At 41.9% G+C, this 16,140-nt stretch overlaps 1 protein-coding gene across 1 annotated transcript in view; it reads right to left on the bottom strand.

The window, feature by feature from the left end:
• The window catches only part of tmx2b (thioredoxin-related transmembrane protein 2b), a 32,282-nt gene that overhangs the window by 8,309 nt on the left and 7,833 nt on the right, over window positions 1-16,140 (bottom strand). Inside the window, exons 2-3 of the mRNA XM_060926369.1 lie at window positions 10,841-10,901; window positions 4,736-4,849 (exon numbers count right to left, since the gene is read on the bottom strand). Of these exons, the coding sequence (XP_060782352.1) occupies window positions 4,736-4,849; window positions 10,841-10,901 (175 nt within the window). The remainder of the gene's footprint in view (window positions 1-4,735; window positions 4,850-10,840; window positions 10,902-16,140) is intronic.

Raw genomic sequence — 16,140 nt, forward strand, 5'->3', positions numbered from 1 at the left:
CATGCAGATCCATCCAGTTAAATCTGTTCAGCTGCATGGTTTCTCTAAAATGCTGCTGTCTAAGATGGACAGCTAACAGAGTAAAAATAGCAGAGATCACCATTTTATAATATGCCTTTAAGTCTGTGTTTAGAAAACAGTTGTTTCCACATCCAGCCTAACACTGATAACGGTGTATACTGAAACTGTAGAAACTTCCAGCTCGGACTGAACAGGAATCTGTGAACGCATTGACTCAAAAGACATGAATCTCTATCAGCAACCAAAGATTCACAAACACTGATTTGCTGAACGTGAGATGAAGGGATCTTCTTGACAGAATGATTCACTGCCATAAACATTTACTGAATAAGTCAATTTTAGTCATGACTGAAAGGATTGTGGATCAGGTTCAGCATACCAGCAACTGCAAAATACAAGTTACACAATTTAAAAACAAACCAATAAAGAGAGCATCTATCCTGTGTCTCCATTGGAGAAAGGGGCCATTATTCTTGAGGTTTTCCATCCACTTGTCCCTGCTGCGTGCTTGTCTGGCTACTTCGTTCCATAATTCCAACCAAGATCTTTTCTTTCCTTCTTGATAGTATGTCTCCATGTCTCTTTTGGTCTTCCTCATTTGCGTTTACCGTCTGGTGTCCATCTAAGAGCAATTGAAGGGTTCTTCTTGTTTCTCTTCTCTCTTAGTATGTGGCTGATCCATTTCCACCTTCTTAGTCTTATGATCTGACTTATATTCAGTGTGCTCTTTCCTCCAAGCTCACCGTCAGTAATAACTGTTAGCCAGAACACCTCAAATTATCCTTAAACATTTATTTTGGAAGCTATCCAATATATGTTCTCATTTCTTTGTTACTTTCCAAGTCTCAGAGCCATAAAGTAATACTGATGTTTACACTGCTGACCTGCCAACTGGAGGGTGTCATGGTTAAGGGTCGAAACACCTGATGAAGGTTGGGCGCCATCTGACATCAGCCCCAGGCCAAAGTCACTCAAATAGATCGACTGCATTAGGAATCCTCGGATGTATTAAAACAAATATGCTGAGCTGCTCCAAACCTTCCTCAGGTGTTCTGAAGGTGATCCTGGCTTTATTAATTCTAGTTTTTAATTTCATTGTCAGTACCGCAGTTTTTACTGATTGAAGCATAGATTGTCTTTTTAACATTGATCTTTAATTCGGTTTGATAGGCGTGTTTATGCAGGTTGTTGATTTTCTCTTGCATATCGGAGAAATGGCTTGAAGGGTACAATATCAGCAGCATAGTCTGGATCTTCGAGAACGCCTTTGCATTTCCCCATCTTATTCCACAGCTGTTGCCGTTTGTGGTTTGCAATATGGTCCAGAACATAAACCTACATAAAACTGGTTTCATAATCATGAAACTAGCCATAGCAACTGAACAAAATTTCAGTGCGCTCCAGTGACCAGGGTTTCGTTTCTCTTAATGACTTCCATCAAATCACTCAGGCAAAACATATCCAATATAAATAACCCTGAAATCATGTTAAAAATTGAGCAAGTGAACATGTGAGAGCATTTTGATGGAGCAAGAGAATGCAAACTCAATTGAACTTACAAGCAATATTTGTTGCTTTAAAGCTAGACGGCCTTTCGATTTCATAAAAATCTGAAATTTGGGTCCTTCTGAAATTTGGTCATTGTGATGCATGTTTATTTCTGCAAACTCAATAAACAAATTAATTAATTCATTAAATAAGTAAAACAAACCACAGGCCATTCAGTGGCTGGGAAGTTATTTAATTTGAGGGGATTCCCTAGCAAATAACGTGCATGAAATCACTCGCCTTGCACAGTCAAGCAGACAGAGGAAGCCTGGTGTGTGCGTGCACAGGTTTACCCGTTTCTTCTTTTGGGTTTTAGGGCAGCTGGCAGCTAGTGTTGCATTACTGCCATCTACAGGTTTACCCTGACCGTACACCAGACCTGGGCATTTTATGGCCCGCATCCGGCCCTTTGGTTCATTCTGACCGGCCCGCATAAGGTTAATTAGAAATAAAATAAACGTATTTTCTAATTTTACCTCATGCATGGACTGAATGTGCATTGCTTTTATTTTGAAGTTGTGTTCAACAAAAACGCAATGCGCGCGACATGAACATGACATGAAATCCCACGAAACCTAATCCCGTGATAACTACTTCCGTAATTTGTCCAGACCAACCACAAACTTGTACGTCATCCTTCAAACGGTCCAGCCAATCACATAGTGTGACGTCACCAGCAGGCGCCGGAGCCGATCTGTAGATCTGATACGTACACTGAATCGACGTTGTTGCGAGCAGGTCACAAGAAGACTTTAGCCCCCAAAATGTCCGCAAAAAGAAGAAAGGTAGATGCCGAATGCAGGGCTTTCAACAAAACATGGACTGTATCTTGCTTGATATTTGGAGTAGAAAGACAATATTGTGATGTCTTTATTGTGTTTTGGGGTGAATGTGACTGGAAAAAAAAAAAAAAGTACAAATGTTCACATTTTGTTAACCATTGTTTTGGGAAATTTGATTGAATAAATGACATTTTTTGTAAGGCAACCTCGTTTTTTCCATACTCTTACCAGTCTTAGCAGCTTGTAAAAACAATGTTATTTACTGCTTTATATAAAGAAATACAATTAATATTATGCAGAATTTAGTTCAGCCTTTTGGTCCGGCCCTCCACAAAATTCTGTTTCTCATGCGGCCCCATGGAAAAAATAATTGCCCACCCCTGCCATACACTGACAGTTACATCATTGTCACTAAATGAACAGCTGATCACACAGAGATGCCCGCCGATATTTATTAGTTTGGTCCTGCGTTTCCTTTCCTTCACAACGTATCTTTTCTTCTTGCTTTCTGTTACTGTAGTCGGCCTTCCACGTTTCATTTGCGTCCTCCATTTTCCTCTCCTGTTTCAAATTTGTATGCCACAATGCCTTGCGCAAACAGGGAAAGCCCACCATGTGATGCATGATGTAGTATCCTGAACTGGGTCATGGCGGGGGGGAGGGGAATAAAGTGGAGAATTTAGGACCACATGGCCCTAAATTATTAAAATTGTTCTATTAAAACAAAATAAATAAATAAAAATTAGAAGTCTGCGATTCAAAAATTCAGTAGCTTTCAGTCCCCTAAACAAAAATAATTGGGTGTCAGGGAAAATTCTTTTTATGACCCAAACTTACAATCTGAAAGGCAGTCTACATTTTAAAGTAGATGAGAAGCATAAATTATTTCTCCAGCCCAAAAATGAACAAAAAGTTTAGTGTCTGCATAAAAGTAATTTGTGCATCAAGCCTTCTGGCACCTGTTAAAGCAAAAGACCTTGTTGTGCCCCCCCTCACTTTACATTTATATACCACTTTGTTTTTATGATGATTACCATGAGTAAACTAGTAACTCTTCAAATTAAATAAATAATTAATTAACGAGCCATCTTAAGGACTCGTAACTGTTCGTAACTCAACAGGTATGACCGATCACCTTACCATGTCGTCACATCCGCAATCCTTCAGAACCCTGAGGAGACCCCGTTAAATACAAAACACTTTACTACTGAGTTAACACCAGACCATATCACAAGTGAAATATGGTCTGGAATCCGCCTGTTGAATTTTTCGTAGGGGAGGTGTGGTTTACGATTGTCAACGGCCGTTTATTGGACGTTGCGAATGTCTATCGTTTGGCGTATACGTAGCCCATGGCCAATCATGGCAGTTGTACCCGGTGACGTAGTTAGAGCGACGAAGAGGCGAAGAAGAGAAGGAAAGAGAAAGAAGGCAAAACAAAAATAGGAAAACAATGGCACCGAACGATTACTGCCGTTTGTGCAAGACAAATATGAGAGAAGCTGATCGAAAGTTTGGTTCGTATCGCTCGCCGCCATGTTAAATGTGATCCGTAAACAGTCCCAAATACACTACAAGCTTTCGTTTGTCGAGTAGTACGCGTCACCGTCTTTCCACCCCTCCCCACTCTCTGATTGGCTCCCTAACTCAGGCGAGCCTTTAGACCATAGTTTCCATGCTGTCTTTTCAGATCGGAACGATTGTGCAAAGCAGCATGGGATTTCCCAGGCTAATGTGCTTGGATGTAGCTTAGAAAAAAAATTGTTTTTGGTGCACATACTGTAAGTGATCCAACCAATCAAATCAAGACAGACAGAAGCGTTTCTTGATCTGGAATGAAGGAGCTATTGCATTAAAAATTAAATAAAATCCTACACGGGGCGGCACGGTGGTGTAGTGGTTAGCGCTGTCGCCTCACAGCAAGAAGGTCCTGGGTTCGAGCCCTGGGGCCGGCGAGGCCCTTTCTGTGTAGAGTTTGCATGTTCTCCCCGTGTCCGCGTGGGTTTCCTCCGGGTGCTCCGGTTTCCCCCACAGTCCAAAGACATGCAGGTTAGGTTAACTGGTGACTCTAAATTGACCGTAGGTGTGAATGGTTGTCTGTGTCTATGTGTCAGCCCTGTGATGACCTGGCGACTTGTCCAGGGTGTACCCCGCCTTTCGCCCGTAGTCAGCTGGGATAGGCTCCAGCTTGCCTGCGACCCTGTAGAAGGATAAAGCGGCTAGAGATAATGAGATGAGATGAAAATCCTACACTGAGGTCTTCAGAGTATTAAACAGTGCAATACAGATGAGGTTGTGTTGGATGCGAGTGAACAATTCATTGTTTATTATGAACAAAAATAATAATAAATTCGGTGTGACGTGGCCCCAAGTTGTGTACTTACCGATGCACAGGGTCAGGTAGAGCAGTCCCATGCGAATATCCAATCTGAAGAAGAGGATCACATTGGCCACTTTACAGAAGAGGATGATGTTCCCCACATGCTGCTCAACTGTTACTGCATCACAGAAGGAAGGAGGAGGAGCCAAAAAGGTAAGTGGACAAGAAAAGGAAGTAAAAGACAAAACAAAAGACACACATTTCATAGGTCTAATTAAACATGAAGATACAGAGATCAAGACTGCTGTAGTTTAGGGAGGTTTTGAAAAACTTGCATTGCATTTGGTTCTCCACTGACCTCAGAACAGCTAAGGAAGATGAAGTCTGGACAAACCTTAAGCATCACCCATTATGCTGAGCTCTCACAAGACACACTGCTAGCAAACGACTTGTTGAGATGTATGCAATGCACACAGCTCAGGCCAACATCTAACATGACTATGATACAAATGTGTGCATAAATGCAAGAATGTTTACGAGGATCTATGAAAGTGCAAACCTTGTTTTATTTAGACTCCTCAGAACATTGCTAGCCACATCAACCTACCAGCTGCAGTAAAATAAACTGATTGAGGTTGGTCTACAAGCTCCTTCACTGGGCCATCCTTAAAAAAAATCCGTTTCCTGTCCACCGGGTGAGCAAAAAAATTTCAGTCGGGAGGGATTTTTTTTTTAAGGATGGATAAGAAATCGCAATGCTGCGTTTACTTTTTCTTTCAGTACTTTTTTTTTTAATCACAAAAGCAAACACATTTAATAAAATGACAGTTTAAATCAACTGAAACTTGTACAAAAACTTTAAGTTAGCATTTTAAATGCTGACTGCAACATTTGCAAAACTTTTACAAAAGGTACTTAAAACGCCCAACACACGGACTTTTTGTAGTTCTAAATCGACCGTTAGGCCTAGTTCGGATGATATTACACTATTAAAATGATCACTGAATGATTTGTTTTTCTGAACCTTTACTATTTTGTTGTTCGCTAGAATACCATTTTGCGATTTCACACTTGAGCAAATGTTTGAAAACTCCAGATCTCCTTCCGTCATGGTGGCTGCCATTTTTTTGTGCCGCACGGTGCATGCGCAGAGCTGATTCAGTTCAGAGTGCGCGCGCACTCGGCGGAGGCAGTAGTGCAGGGGTCTTCAATCCTATCCACAAAGGGCCAGTGTGGCTGCAGGCTTTCATTCCAACCAAGCAGGAGCTACACCTGATTTCACTTGTTTAATCATTTCACCCTCGTCTCCAATCAACAATCAAGTGAGCCTCCAATTTGGCTGTAATGAAAGCCTGCAGCTACACCCGCCCTTTGCGGATAGGATTGAAGACCCCTGCAGTAGTGTGTCGGGGCTGTCGGAGGGAACAGAAACAACACTTATTTTGTCTCCGGTAAACCAGTCTTCTCTCGTTCAATTACGTGCTGGCATCAAGACACCGTTGGTTGTAAATGAAACCAAACTGAGTTGTTGGAGTGTATTTTCATACACAAATGGAGAAATGTTCGCCGAGTGTGTAATTGTGTAGCCCCACTGCAGACCGTTGTCGTCGTTAATTCATAGCATGCTCAGTTGCGTGAATGTGTCATGCACCAAAAATAAGAGATTTACAAGCCAGGAACGCCTTCATGCAATACGCAAGAAAAGAAAAGATTTACTGCCATTTTACTTTGTATTTGAGTTAAGTGAATAAATAAATGGTCTGTGGAAAATACATTTAATCCTGGGAACTGCGTGCACAGGAGTTTATTTTGTGTTTACTCCCCCCCGGCTACTTATTTGTCATGGCTGGCTAGTATGAGCCTTCGTGGAAAGCCCTGGGAATGCGTAAATGTCAAGTTCGATTTTAGATTTACGAACCCCCCAAAAAATGTCGAAAAACCAGCGTTAAAAAAAAAAAATTTCAACCGCACAAACGGCACTCACCTGGCCGGTGGACCAGAAACAGAACATTTTTTAATAATGGCCCTGGATAACAAGAGTGCTCTGAGAGCACAATATCTCTTGCTGGCAACTAGGCCATAACTCTGGTGAAATGCGACTGAATTGAACGAAATTGCAATATGCATATTACTGATATATAACAAAGAATCCTGTCAAGTTTCATGAAATTCCTCCAAAAATTGAGCAGAGTGGATTTCAGAAGGTGAGTACCCTTCCTGGGACAGATATCACCACGACAATCCCGCTTCGGGCCTTTCGACCAGCGGGGGATGATAAAAATTGTGAGGGAAGTTGATTTCAGAAAGCAAGCATACTTTGATGAAACGGCCAAAGTACAAGTTTGTTAATAATCAAGGGCATAACACCGGGAAAATTTGCCCAAATTAAACTAAATTTCAATATGCCTATAACTGTCATATAACAAAGCCTTTTGCCAAGTTTGGTGAAATTCCTCCACAAATTGAGAGAGGAGTTGATTTCAGAAGAACGTACACCCTCATGAAATTGTCAGTTATTTAATCAAGGGTCAAAACTGGTCAAATTTCCACAAACAAAATTAAATCGCAATATGCGTATTACTGTCATAGAACAAGGCCTTTTACCAAGCTTGGAGAAATTCATCCAAAAAATTGAGAGAGGAGTTGATGTCAGAAGGCAAGCAGACCTTCATGAAAATTGTGAAAGTACAAGGCTGTTAATCAAGGGCCACAACGCTGGTAAAATGCAACCCAATTTAACGAAATTACAATATGCATACTACAGACATATAACAATGCCTCTTGTCAAGGTTTGTGAAATTCCTCCAAAAATTGAGAGGAGCTGATTTCAGAAAGTGAGCAACCTTCCCGGGACAGACATCACCACGACATAATCCCCCTTCAGGCCTTTCAGCCAGCAGGGGATAGAAAAACAGTTAATGTTTGATCATACAAGCAGCATGGTATAGAGCACGGTATAGAGCACATTGTAAACATGTAAACAATATTGCAAATATAACCGTTTCCAAAAAAGCCGGGACGCTGTGTAAACTGTAAATTAAAAAACAAAACAAAAACAAACAATGTGATCTGCAAATCATGGAAACCCTATTTTTAATTGAAAATAGTACAAAAGACAACATATCAAATGTTGAAATTGACAAATTTTAATGTTTGATGATACCAGCAACATGTTTCAAAAAAAAAGCTGGGACAGGGGCATGTTTACCACCGTGTTGCATCACCTCTACTTTTAACAACACTCTAAATGTTTGGGAACGGAGGAGACCAGTTGCTGTAGTTTTGCAAGAGAAACGTTGTCCCATTCTCACCTGATATACAATTTCAGTTGCTCAACAGCTCGAGGTCTCCTTTGTCATATTTTGTGCTTCGTAATACACCGAATGTTTTAAATAGGAAACAGGTCAGGACTGCAGGCAGGCCAGTTTAGCACCCGGACTCTTACTATGGAGCCATGCAGTTTTAATATGTGCAGAAAGCAGTTCGGCACGTTGTCTTGCTGAAAGAAGGAAGGCCTTCCCTAGAAAAGACTTTGTTTGGATGGCAGCATATTGCTCCGAAATGTGTATATATCCTTCAGCATTAATGCTGCCCTCCCAGATGTACAAGCTACTCATGTCATGTGCACTAATGCACCCTCATACCATCACAGATGCTGGCTTTTGAACTGTACACTGACAAGCCGGATGGTCCCGTTCTTCTTTCGCCTGAAGGATGTAGTGTCCATGATTTCTAAGAAGAATTTCTACTTTTGATTCATCAGACCTCAGGACAATTTTCCACTTCACCTCAGTCCATCGTAAAAGAACTCAGGCCCAGAGAAGGTGGTGGCGTTTCTGGATATTATTTGTGTGTGTTTTTATGGGACAATAGCTCTCTGAAGTGTTCCTGAGCCCATACAGTGATTTCCACTACAAGCACATCTTTTTAATGAAGTGTCACCTAAGGGCCTGAAGATCACAGGTATCCGGTGTTGGTTTTTGGCCTTGTCCCTTTGTATACAGAAACGTCTCCGGATTCTCTGAATCTTTTAATATTACATACTGTTGAGCAAAGTTTCCCAAACTTTTCAGGCCATGTACCACCTCCCATTGCAGATACCAACAATGTAAGAATGAAAGGGACATCTCACTTATGCAAGTCCACCCCCTCCTACTACTACCACCACCACCCCATTGTAGTGAGACAGAGGAGCCTGTTTGAACGGGCATAGTCAATTAGCTAGTCAAGTTAGCTAATGTTAACATCCCTAGTTTGGACGCCATGTCACATCACCCTAAGCCTCTCGAGGATATAAACGGGGTATAAAAAGAAGCCTCTCTAGGATGCTTTTTTTTTTTTTAAATATATCCAGTCATATTACTGACCTGCTGCCAATTAACCTAATTAATTTTTTTTTTAAAGCATTACACAACTTTTCCCTTTTCCGGTCTTTTGTTGCCCTGTCCAAACTTCCATCCATCCATCATCTGTAGCCGCTTATCCTGTTCTACAAGGTCGCAGGCAAGCTGGAGCCTATCCCAGCTGACTATGGGCGAGAGGCGGGGTACACCCTGGACAAGTCGCCAGGTCATCACAGGGCTGACACAGAGACAAACAACCATTCACACTCACGGTCAATTTAGAGCCACCAATTAGCCTAACCTGCATGTCTTTGGACTGTGGGGGAAACCGGAGCACCTGGAGGAAACCCACGCGGACACGGGGAGAACATGCAAACTCCGCACAGAAAGGCCCTCGCTGGCTGCTGGGCTCGAACCCGGACCTTCTTGCTGTGAGGCAACAGTGCTAACCACTACACCACCGTGCCGCCATTTTTTGTAAGTTTTAACGTGTTGCTGGCATTAAATTCAAAAGGAGCATGTATTTTTCAAGAAGCAACAAAATTTCTCAGTTTCAACATTTGATATGTTGATTTTGTACTTTAAGGGTTGTTTTTCAATCAGGGTACGCAAGCTAAAAATCACATTTAACACTTATTATCTTCAATATCAAAAGGCTTGACTAAATAAACTTGGTTGTTTATTGTAGCCCTGTGATCGCTCTATTTACCATGCAAAAAAAAAATTGGTGATAACGTTATTTTTGGTGAATGTATGGCAATAGGTATCATATTTAGCAAAATTACTCGTGTCATTTAGAAAAAGTGCTTTTTTGACCACAGGTAGCTCCAAAAGGGATGCACTTAAATCATTCTTTATACCATAAAACAAATATTTGGTTCCATATCATTGGAAACATAGTTAAGTTTTAATGTTGAATGCCAGTAAGTTTTCAGACTATTTTGATCAAATTAGTATGTAATTGTGTAAAAAAAAAAAAAAAGTCCTCTCCGAGACAGCTAATTTTTCAATATAAAATAACATATCTAAAATGATTATTTTCATCCTAAAATGTGGTCAAGCTATTGGGACATAAATATTAGAGACAACTAACACAAAGCTTACAGCCTTATATTTAAAAGCATTATGGAAGTAGTGGATTCTGAATTGTCAAAAAAAAAAAGTCCTCTCCGAGAATCCCTTCATTTGTTTCTCCCAGCCCTGCTTAAAGCTACACTTAATCTTCTTTATCTTATAGCAGATTACATAAAACTACCATACACGTATGTCAAAAAATTACCTGAAATCTGTTCTTTAACTTGTCCTTCACTTAAAAACTGGTACAAGAGCCAGTTTGAATCAATTTGAATTTTGGACCCCTGTGACAAACTTTGTACCAATCGTAAAACAACCCTTAAAAAAAAAAAATTATAGGGTTTCCGTGACTTGCAAAATCATGTTCTGTTTTTACAGTTTACACAGCATCCCAACTTTTTTGGAAACAGGGTTGTAACAAGTAGCAAATTAATTATATGTTGGTTTCCTCTCATTGGTTCTGGACACCCTGTCGATTAGAAATTAGCAATTGCTGACGTACCCATTCAACACTGCGAAATGTTTAAAACTGATATTTCTGTGGAGCACGTTCAAATTTTGATCCTGATTACAGCCCTGCATGCACAGTAACCGGCCCAACAAGCTCAAGGTTCCTTGAAGCACAACTCCTAGAGACTAAAAAGTGTATACAGTAAACACAGCTAGTGCTCAGGACCACCTGTTTTAATGGCTGCAGTTGGACTGTATTTGGTTTAAAGTGTTTATATGTAAGCAGGGTAGGGAAGACTTACTTGCTCTTCTGTTCTTCATCATGACTATAGCACTGAGAAACATCAGTATCTCCACCTCTCTCTAGGAAAACAAATCGAAAATGTGCATATTAAACAAAAGATTATAGTAAATGGACACTCTTCGTCCACTTCATTAGGAACACCTGTACATACACTCAGCCAATCACATGGCAGCATAGCAGTGCATAAAATCATGCAGATACAAGTCAAGAGCTTCAGTTAATATTCACGTCAAACCTCAAAATGAAGAAAAAAAAAAAAAACCTGATCTGTGACTTTAACCATGGCATGGATGTTAGCACCAGATGGACTGGTTTGAATATTTCAAACACTGCTGATCTCCTGGGGTTCTCTCTCTCTCTCTCTCTCTCTCTCACACACACACACACCAGTCTCTAGAGTTTACACAGAATGATGTGTAAAAGTGGCCAGTGGTGGGTTTCCCAAAAGCCTCTCAACACTAACAGCAACTAAGGCTACGTTTACATTAGACCGTATCTGTCTCGTTTTCTTCGCGGATGCACTGTCCGTTTACATTAAACCGCCTGGAAACGCCGGGAAACGGGAATCCGCCAGCGTCCATGTATTCAATCCAGATCGTGTCCGCTCCGGTGCTGTGTAAACATTCAGAATACGCGGATACGCTGTGCTGAGCTCTAGCTGGCGTCTCATTGGACAACGTCACTGTGACATCCACCTTCCTGATTCACTGGCGTCGGTCATGTGACGCGACTGCTGAAAAACGGCGCGGACTTCCGCCTTGTATCACCTTTCATTAAAGAGTATAAAAGTATGAAAATACTGCAAATACTGATGCAAATACTGCCCATTGTGTAGTTATGATTGTCTTAAGGCTTGCCATCCTTCCACTTGCAAGTGATATGCGCTGGGATCACACACACACACACAGCGGCTCAGTCCCGAATCACAGCTTGTTCACTTCACTCGCGCGCTGTGTGAGCTGCGCAGGGCCGGAGTGCGCACCCTCCAGAGGGCACTCGCTGTTCAGGGTGGAGTGATTTGGAGCGCAGGATGCCTGCGGAGCCGAGCGTATCCGTGTATTGGTGTTGCTGTGTGCACGCGAATCGTGTATTGGCGTTGCTGTGTGCACACTAATCGTTCTAAAAACGTTAATCTGATGATCCGCTGATACGGTCTAATGTAAACATGGGCTTAACTAGGAGAGAGTGTGTTCAGTGTGCTGCTCACTCTACCATTTAACGATAATCTTTGTGCTATGATGCTTTTGGGAAACTTGCCACAGATTGGTTTGAACTGCCAGAAAGGATATAGTAACTCCTATAATCACCCTTTACAACTCTGGTGAGCAGAAAAGCATCTCAGCATGCACAAAACATCAAACCTTGAGGTGGAGAAGCTACAACAGCAGAAGCCCATATTGGGTTCCACTCCTGTCAGCCAAGAACAGGAATCTGAGACTAACATGAGAATCAAAACTGGACTGGAGTTGAAGATTAGGAAAAGAAAATGGTCTTTTTCCAGTCTTCAACAATCCAGTTTCAATGAGACTGATCTTGATGGCCTCAGATTATTGTACTTGGCTGATAGGAGTTGAACCTGAGGAGAAGGAGGTCTTTTGCTGCTGTAGCCCACCCACCTCAAGCTCTGTGGGTTCAGAGATGCTTTTCTGCTCACCACAGTTGTAAAGAGTGACTATTTGGGTTACTATATCCTTCCTGGCAGCTCAAACCAGTCTGGTCATTCTCTTCTCTTTCTCACTCTCTCTAAAAAAGGTGTTTCAACCTGCAGACAGGATGTTTTTTGTTTATCGCTGTTGTATGTGAAGAAAAAAAATAAATTATCACAGAACAGCAGTAGTTTCCGAAATACTCAAACCAGCCCATCCGACACCCATGCCATGGTTAAAGTCACAGATCACAATTTTCTTCATTCTGATGTTTGATGTGAACATTAACTGAAGCTCTTGATTTGTATCTGCAGGATTTTATTCTGTACATTGTGCTCCTGCCATATGATTGGATCACTATAAATGAGCAGGTGTGGACTGTGAGTGTATGATCAGTTAACAGTGAAAGGCTATAGCTAGTGCATCTGTAGTGCTGTTAGTTACAGAAAACTGTCTCCAAGAGAGAAATAGTTCAATTAAGTGATATTTGTATACTGGTATTGGTATACACTCTGAAAATAAAGTACAGTATTATACATACAGGACACTTTCAATGGAATAAAAACATGTTCTATTCCCTTCTAGCGTGTTTCATTCATTTGGTTTGATAGCATACAATATTGTTAGCATATCACTTATCCTACATGTATTACGCCACTCTACCCCAGACATCCCAACCCAGGCTTTTAGATAGAGGGGCGTCTGGGCGTCTTTTCGACGCCCTGTACTGAAAAAAACAAGAAATTGGACGCCCTACTTTTTAGTACGACGCCCTAAAGACGCCCTAATATTTCCGCCCGTGTTATGTCCGGTAACTTAGCTGAATATGTTAAAAAATCGCCGAGTCTGAGCTTTCCGAGGATCTACAAGCTTTGTTGACACCGCCATTTTGGAAATTTCAGAAGTCTCGCTTTGACAGCTGTCTTTCCCAAAGACGCCCAGGGTTACCATAGCAACAGCACGAGCCCAGAGTACAAAATATAGGCACCCGCCGCAGAGCTACAGAAACACGCGTTTCTATGGCTGCACTAATTTCAAAGTTGTGAGAGCCCTCGTTATAAATAAATGGGTTATTAAATAAATTTGGTGTACAAAGCACTTGTAATATGCGTTCCCAGAGCAGAGGGGGAAAAGATGTATGCCTAGGAGACACTGGCATAAATATCCAGACAATATAGCCGTAGACTATATTGCCGCAGCTAAATGTGGAATGTAGTCTATAGAAAACCGGCCTTACCTGACATGTTATTTATCCCGAATAAATCCTTTTAACAGTAAATAACACATTTTCATGCAGATTTTCCCAACATTACAGGCTACGTAGTGGAGAGTGTGGTAGTCGAGCCGGCGGGTAGTATTTCTAGTAGGCTATACTAAATAGTAGGTTATACTAAATCTTTGGACGCTAGCGGCTTTGAAAGCAAAACTGGTCAGCCGGGGTTGGTTGTCACACTGTGTTCGGGGTTGGTTGTCACATGTAATGCAATTGCAATAGGTGCACTACTGACTGAGACAAACACAGCTACAACAAGCTTTATTTATGTAGTATTCTGCGATCAGAAAGCTTTATAGCTAATTTGTCATGCTTAATATGCAACTCCAGCTCAAAAAAATCCCAGAAATATACCCATTTTAATAATAATATTCATTAAAAATATACGCAGTTTGCAGTGTATTTTGTTTTGGTGTTCCCAAAGTTGATATTGTATTACCAATCTGTTATACCCCCGGAACCCCCTAAAACACTCGTGCCAGCGGCGCTCAACGCGCCGCTACACCTCGCCACATACAGTGACACCTGCAAAAAAGTTAGACTCCCTAAAAAAAAATCCTGCCTAAAAGCCTGTCCCAACCTGACAATTCATTTCAGGGAGGTTCCCCCCCTTTGGGGAAATTTTTTTTTTTTTTGAGGGATAAATACATTGCCGGGGGGGTATAGGAGTACTCCCCCAGAAAAATTTGGATTTGGTTGATGCGATTTCCTGCATTCTGGTGGATTTTGGGGTGGCCTTTTGGAGATTAACAATACCTGAAATTCACTCAATTCACTCAGATTCATAGCAGACACCCTGACTTGGGGACTTAGCTGCCCCCATAAACTATGATAACTACAATGTGCCATATATTAAGCTCCTTACTGACTGAATCTGGACACCCCGCCCCAAAAAAATGAGAGAGAGAGAGAGAGAGAGAAGCACGCAGAAGATGGCACCTGGTTCATCTCTTCTCTCCACTGCTTTGGTCAAACAGTGCCCGCAGAAGCGGGAGAAAACATGCTTCACGCGCCGTCACCGCCACATTGCAAGCGCGTGCACATACATACGAACCACCAGAGGGCACACACGTACACTTTCTCCTTTTTTTTTTTCTTAAACCGGAAATACACGTTGTGAAATCGGCCGTGTCCCAAAACGCACTCTACCCTACTCAATAGCGTGCCACACTGTCACCACACCACAGGCTGCATGGGCCCACTATTGTGACGTACACAAGTCTGCATCTGGCCGATAGATTTGGGATGAAGCTTGCTCTAGATTCCATGAGATTGTATGTAGTTTGCGGGCATCAGGGAGCCGCTATCAATATGCGGGAGACTCCCGGAACTTCCGGGAGACTTGGGATGTCTGCTATCCAATGGAGAATTAGCACTGAATATGGTTTACGATGTTGCATGGTTGTCAAGACATGATGCCACACATCAGAGACGTAAAACTTCCGCGCTAGTGAGTGACTGTCTTCTCCTTTTGGCTGCTCCCAATTAGGGGTCGCCACAGTGGATCTTTCGTCTCCATTGCTCCCTGTCTTCCACGTCCTTCTCCACCACACCTGCCACTTTCATGTCCTCTCTCACCACATCCATGTATCTCCTCTTTGGCCTTCCTCGTTTTCGTGTGCCTGGCAGCTCCATCTTCAACATTCTCCTTCCAACATGCTCTGCAGCTCTTCTCAGGATGTGCCCATACCATCTCAGTCTCATCTCTCTTAGCTTAATTCCCAAGCTCTCCACATGTGCTGTCCCTCTGATGTGCTCGTTCCTTATCCTGTCCAACCTTGTCACTCCATCGTAAACCTTAACATCCTCCACTCTGCCACCTCCAACTTTGCCTCCTGTCTCTTCGTTAAGGGTACGGTCTCCAATCCATACATCACAGCTGGTCTCACTACTGTCTTATACATCTTACCTTTCACTTTTGCTGGGACTTTCCTATCACAAATGACTCCCGAAATCCTTCTCCAACTGCTCCACCCTGCCTGCACTCTCTTTCTCACCTCACTATCACAGCCCCCATTTTCCTGCACAGTTGACCCCAGGTACTTGAATTCACCAACTTTCTTTACATCTACTCCTTGCATCTTCACTACACTCATCCCCATTCTCATTGATGCACATGTATTCTGTTTTGCTAAAAATGATCAGTCGCTTTGCAAGCAACTGTGATAAATTTGTAAACAAACTCATCAACTTGTTCAATATCATGGTAGCTGAATGGAATATATCTGATATACCACTCAATGCCAGCCAATATTTAATTATTGTACATTTAGGGGTACATTGGCTTGTCACTGGGGCAGTACCCTCTAAGGTACTTATTTGTATCATTTACAGTGGTATGCAAAAGTTTGGGCACCCCAGTCAAAATTACTGTTACTG

Source organism: Neoarius graeffei, chromosome 7, assembly GCF_027579695.1.
Source record: "Neoarius graeffei isolate fNeoGra1 chromosome 7, fNeoGra1.pri, whole genome shotgun sequence".
NCBI lineage: Eukaryota > Metazoa > Chordata > Actinopteri > Siluriformes > Ariidae > Neoarius > Neoarius graeffei.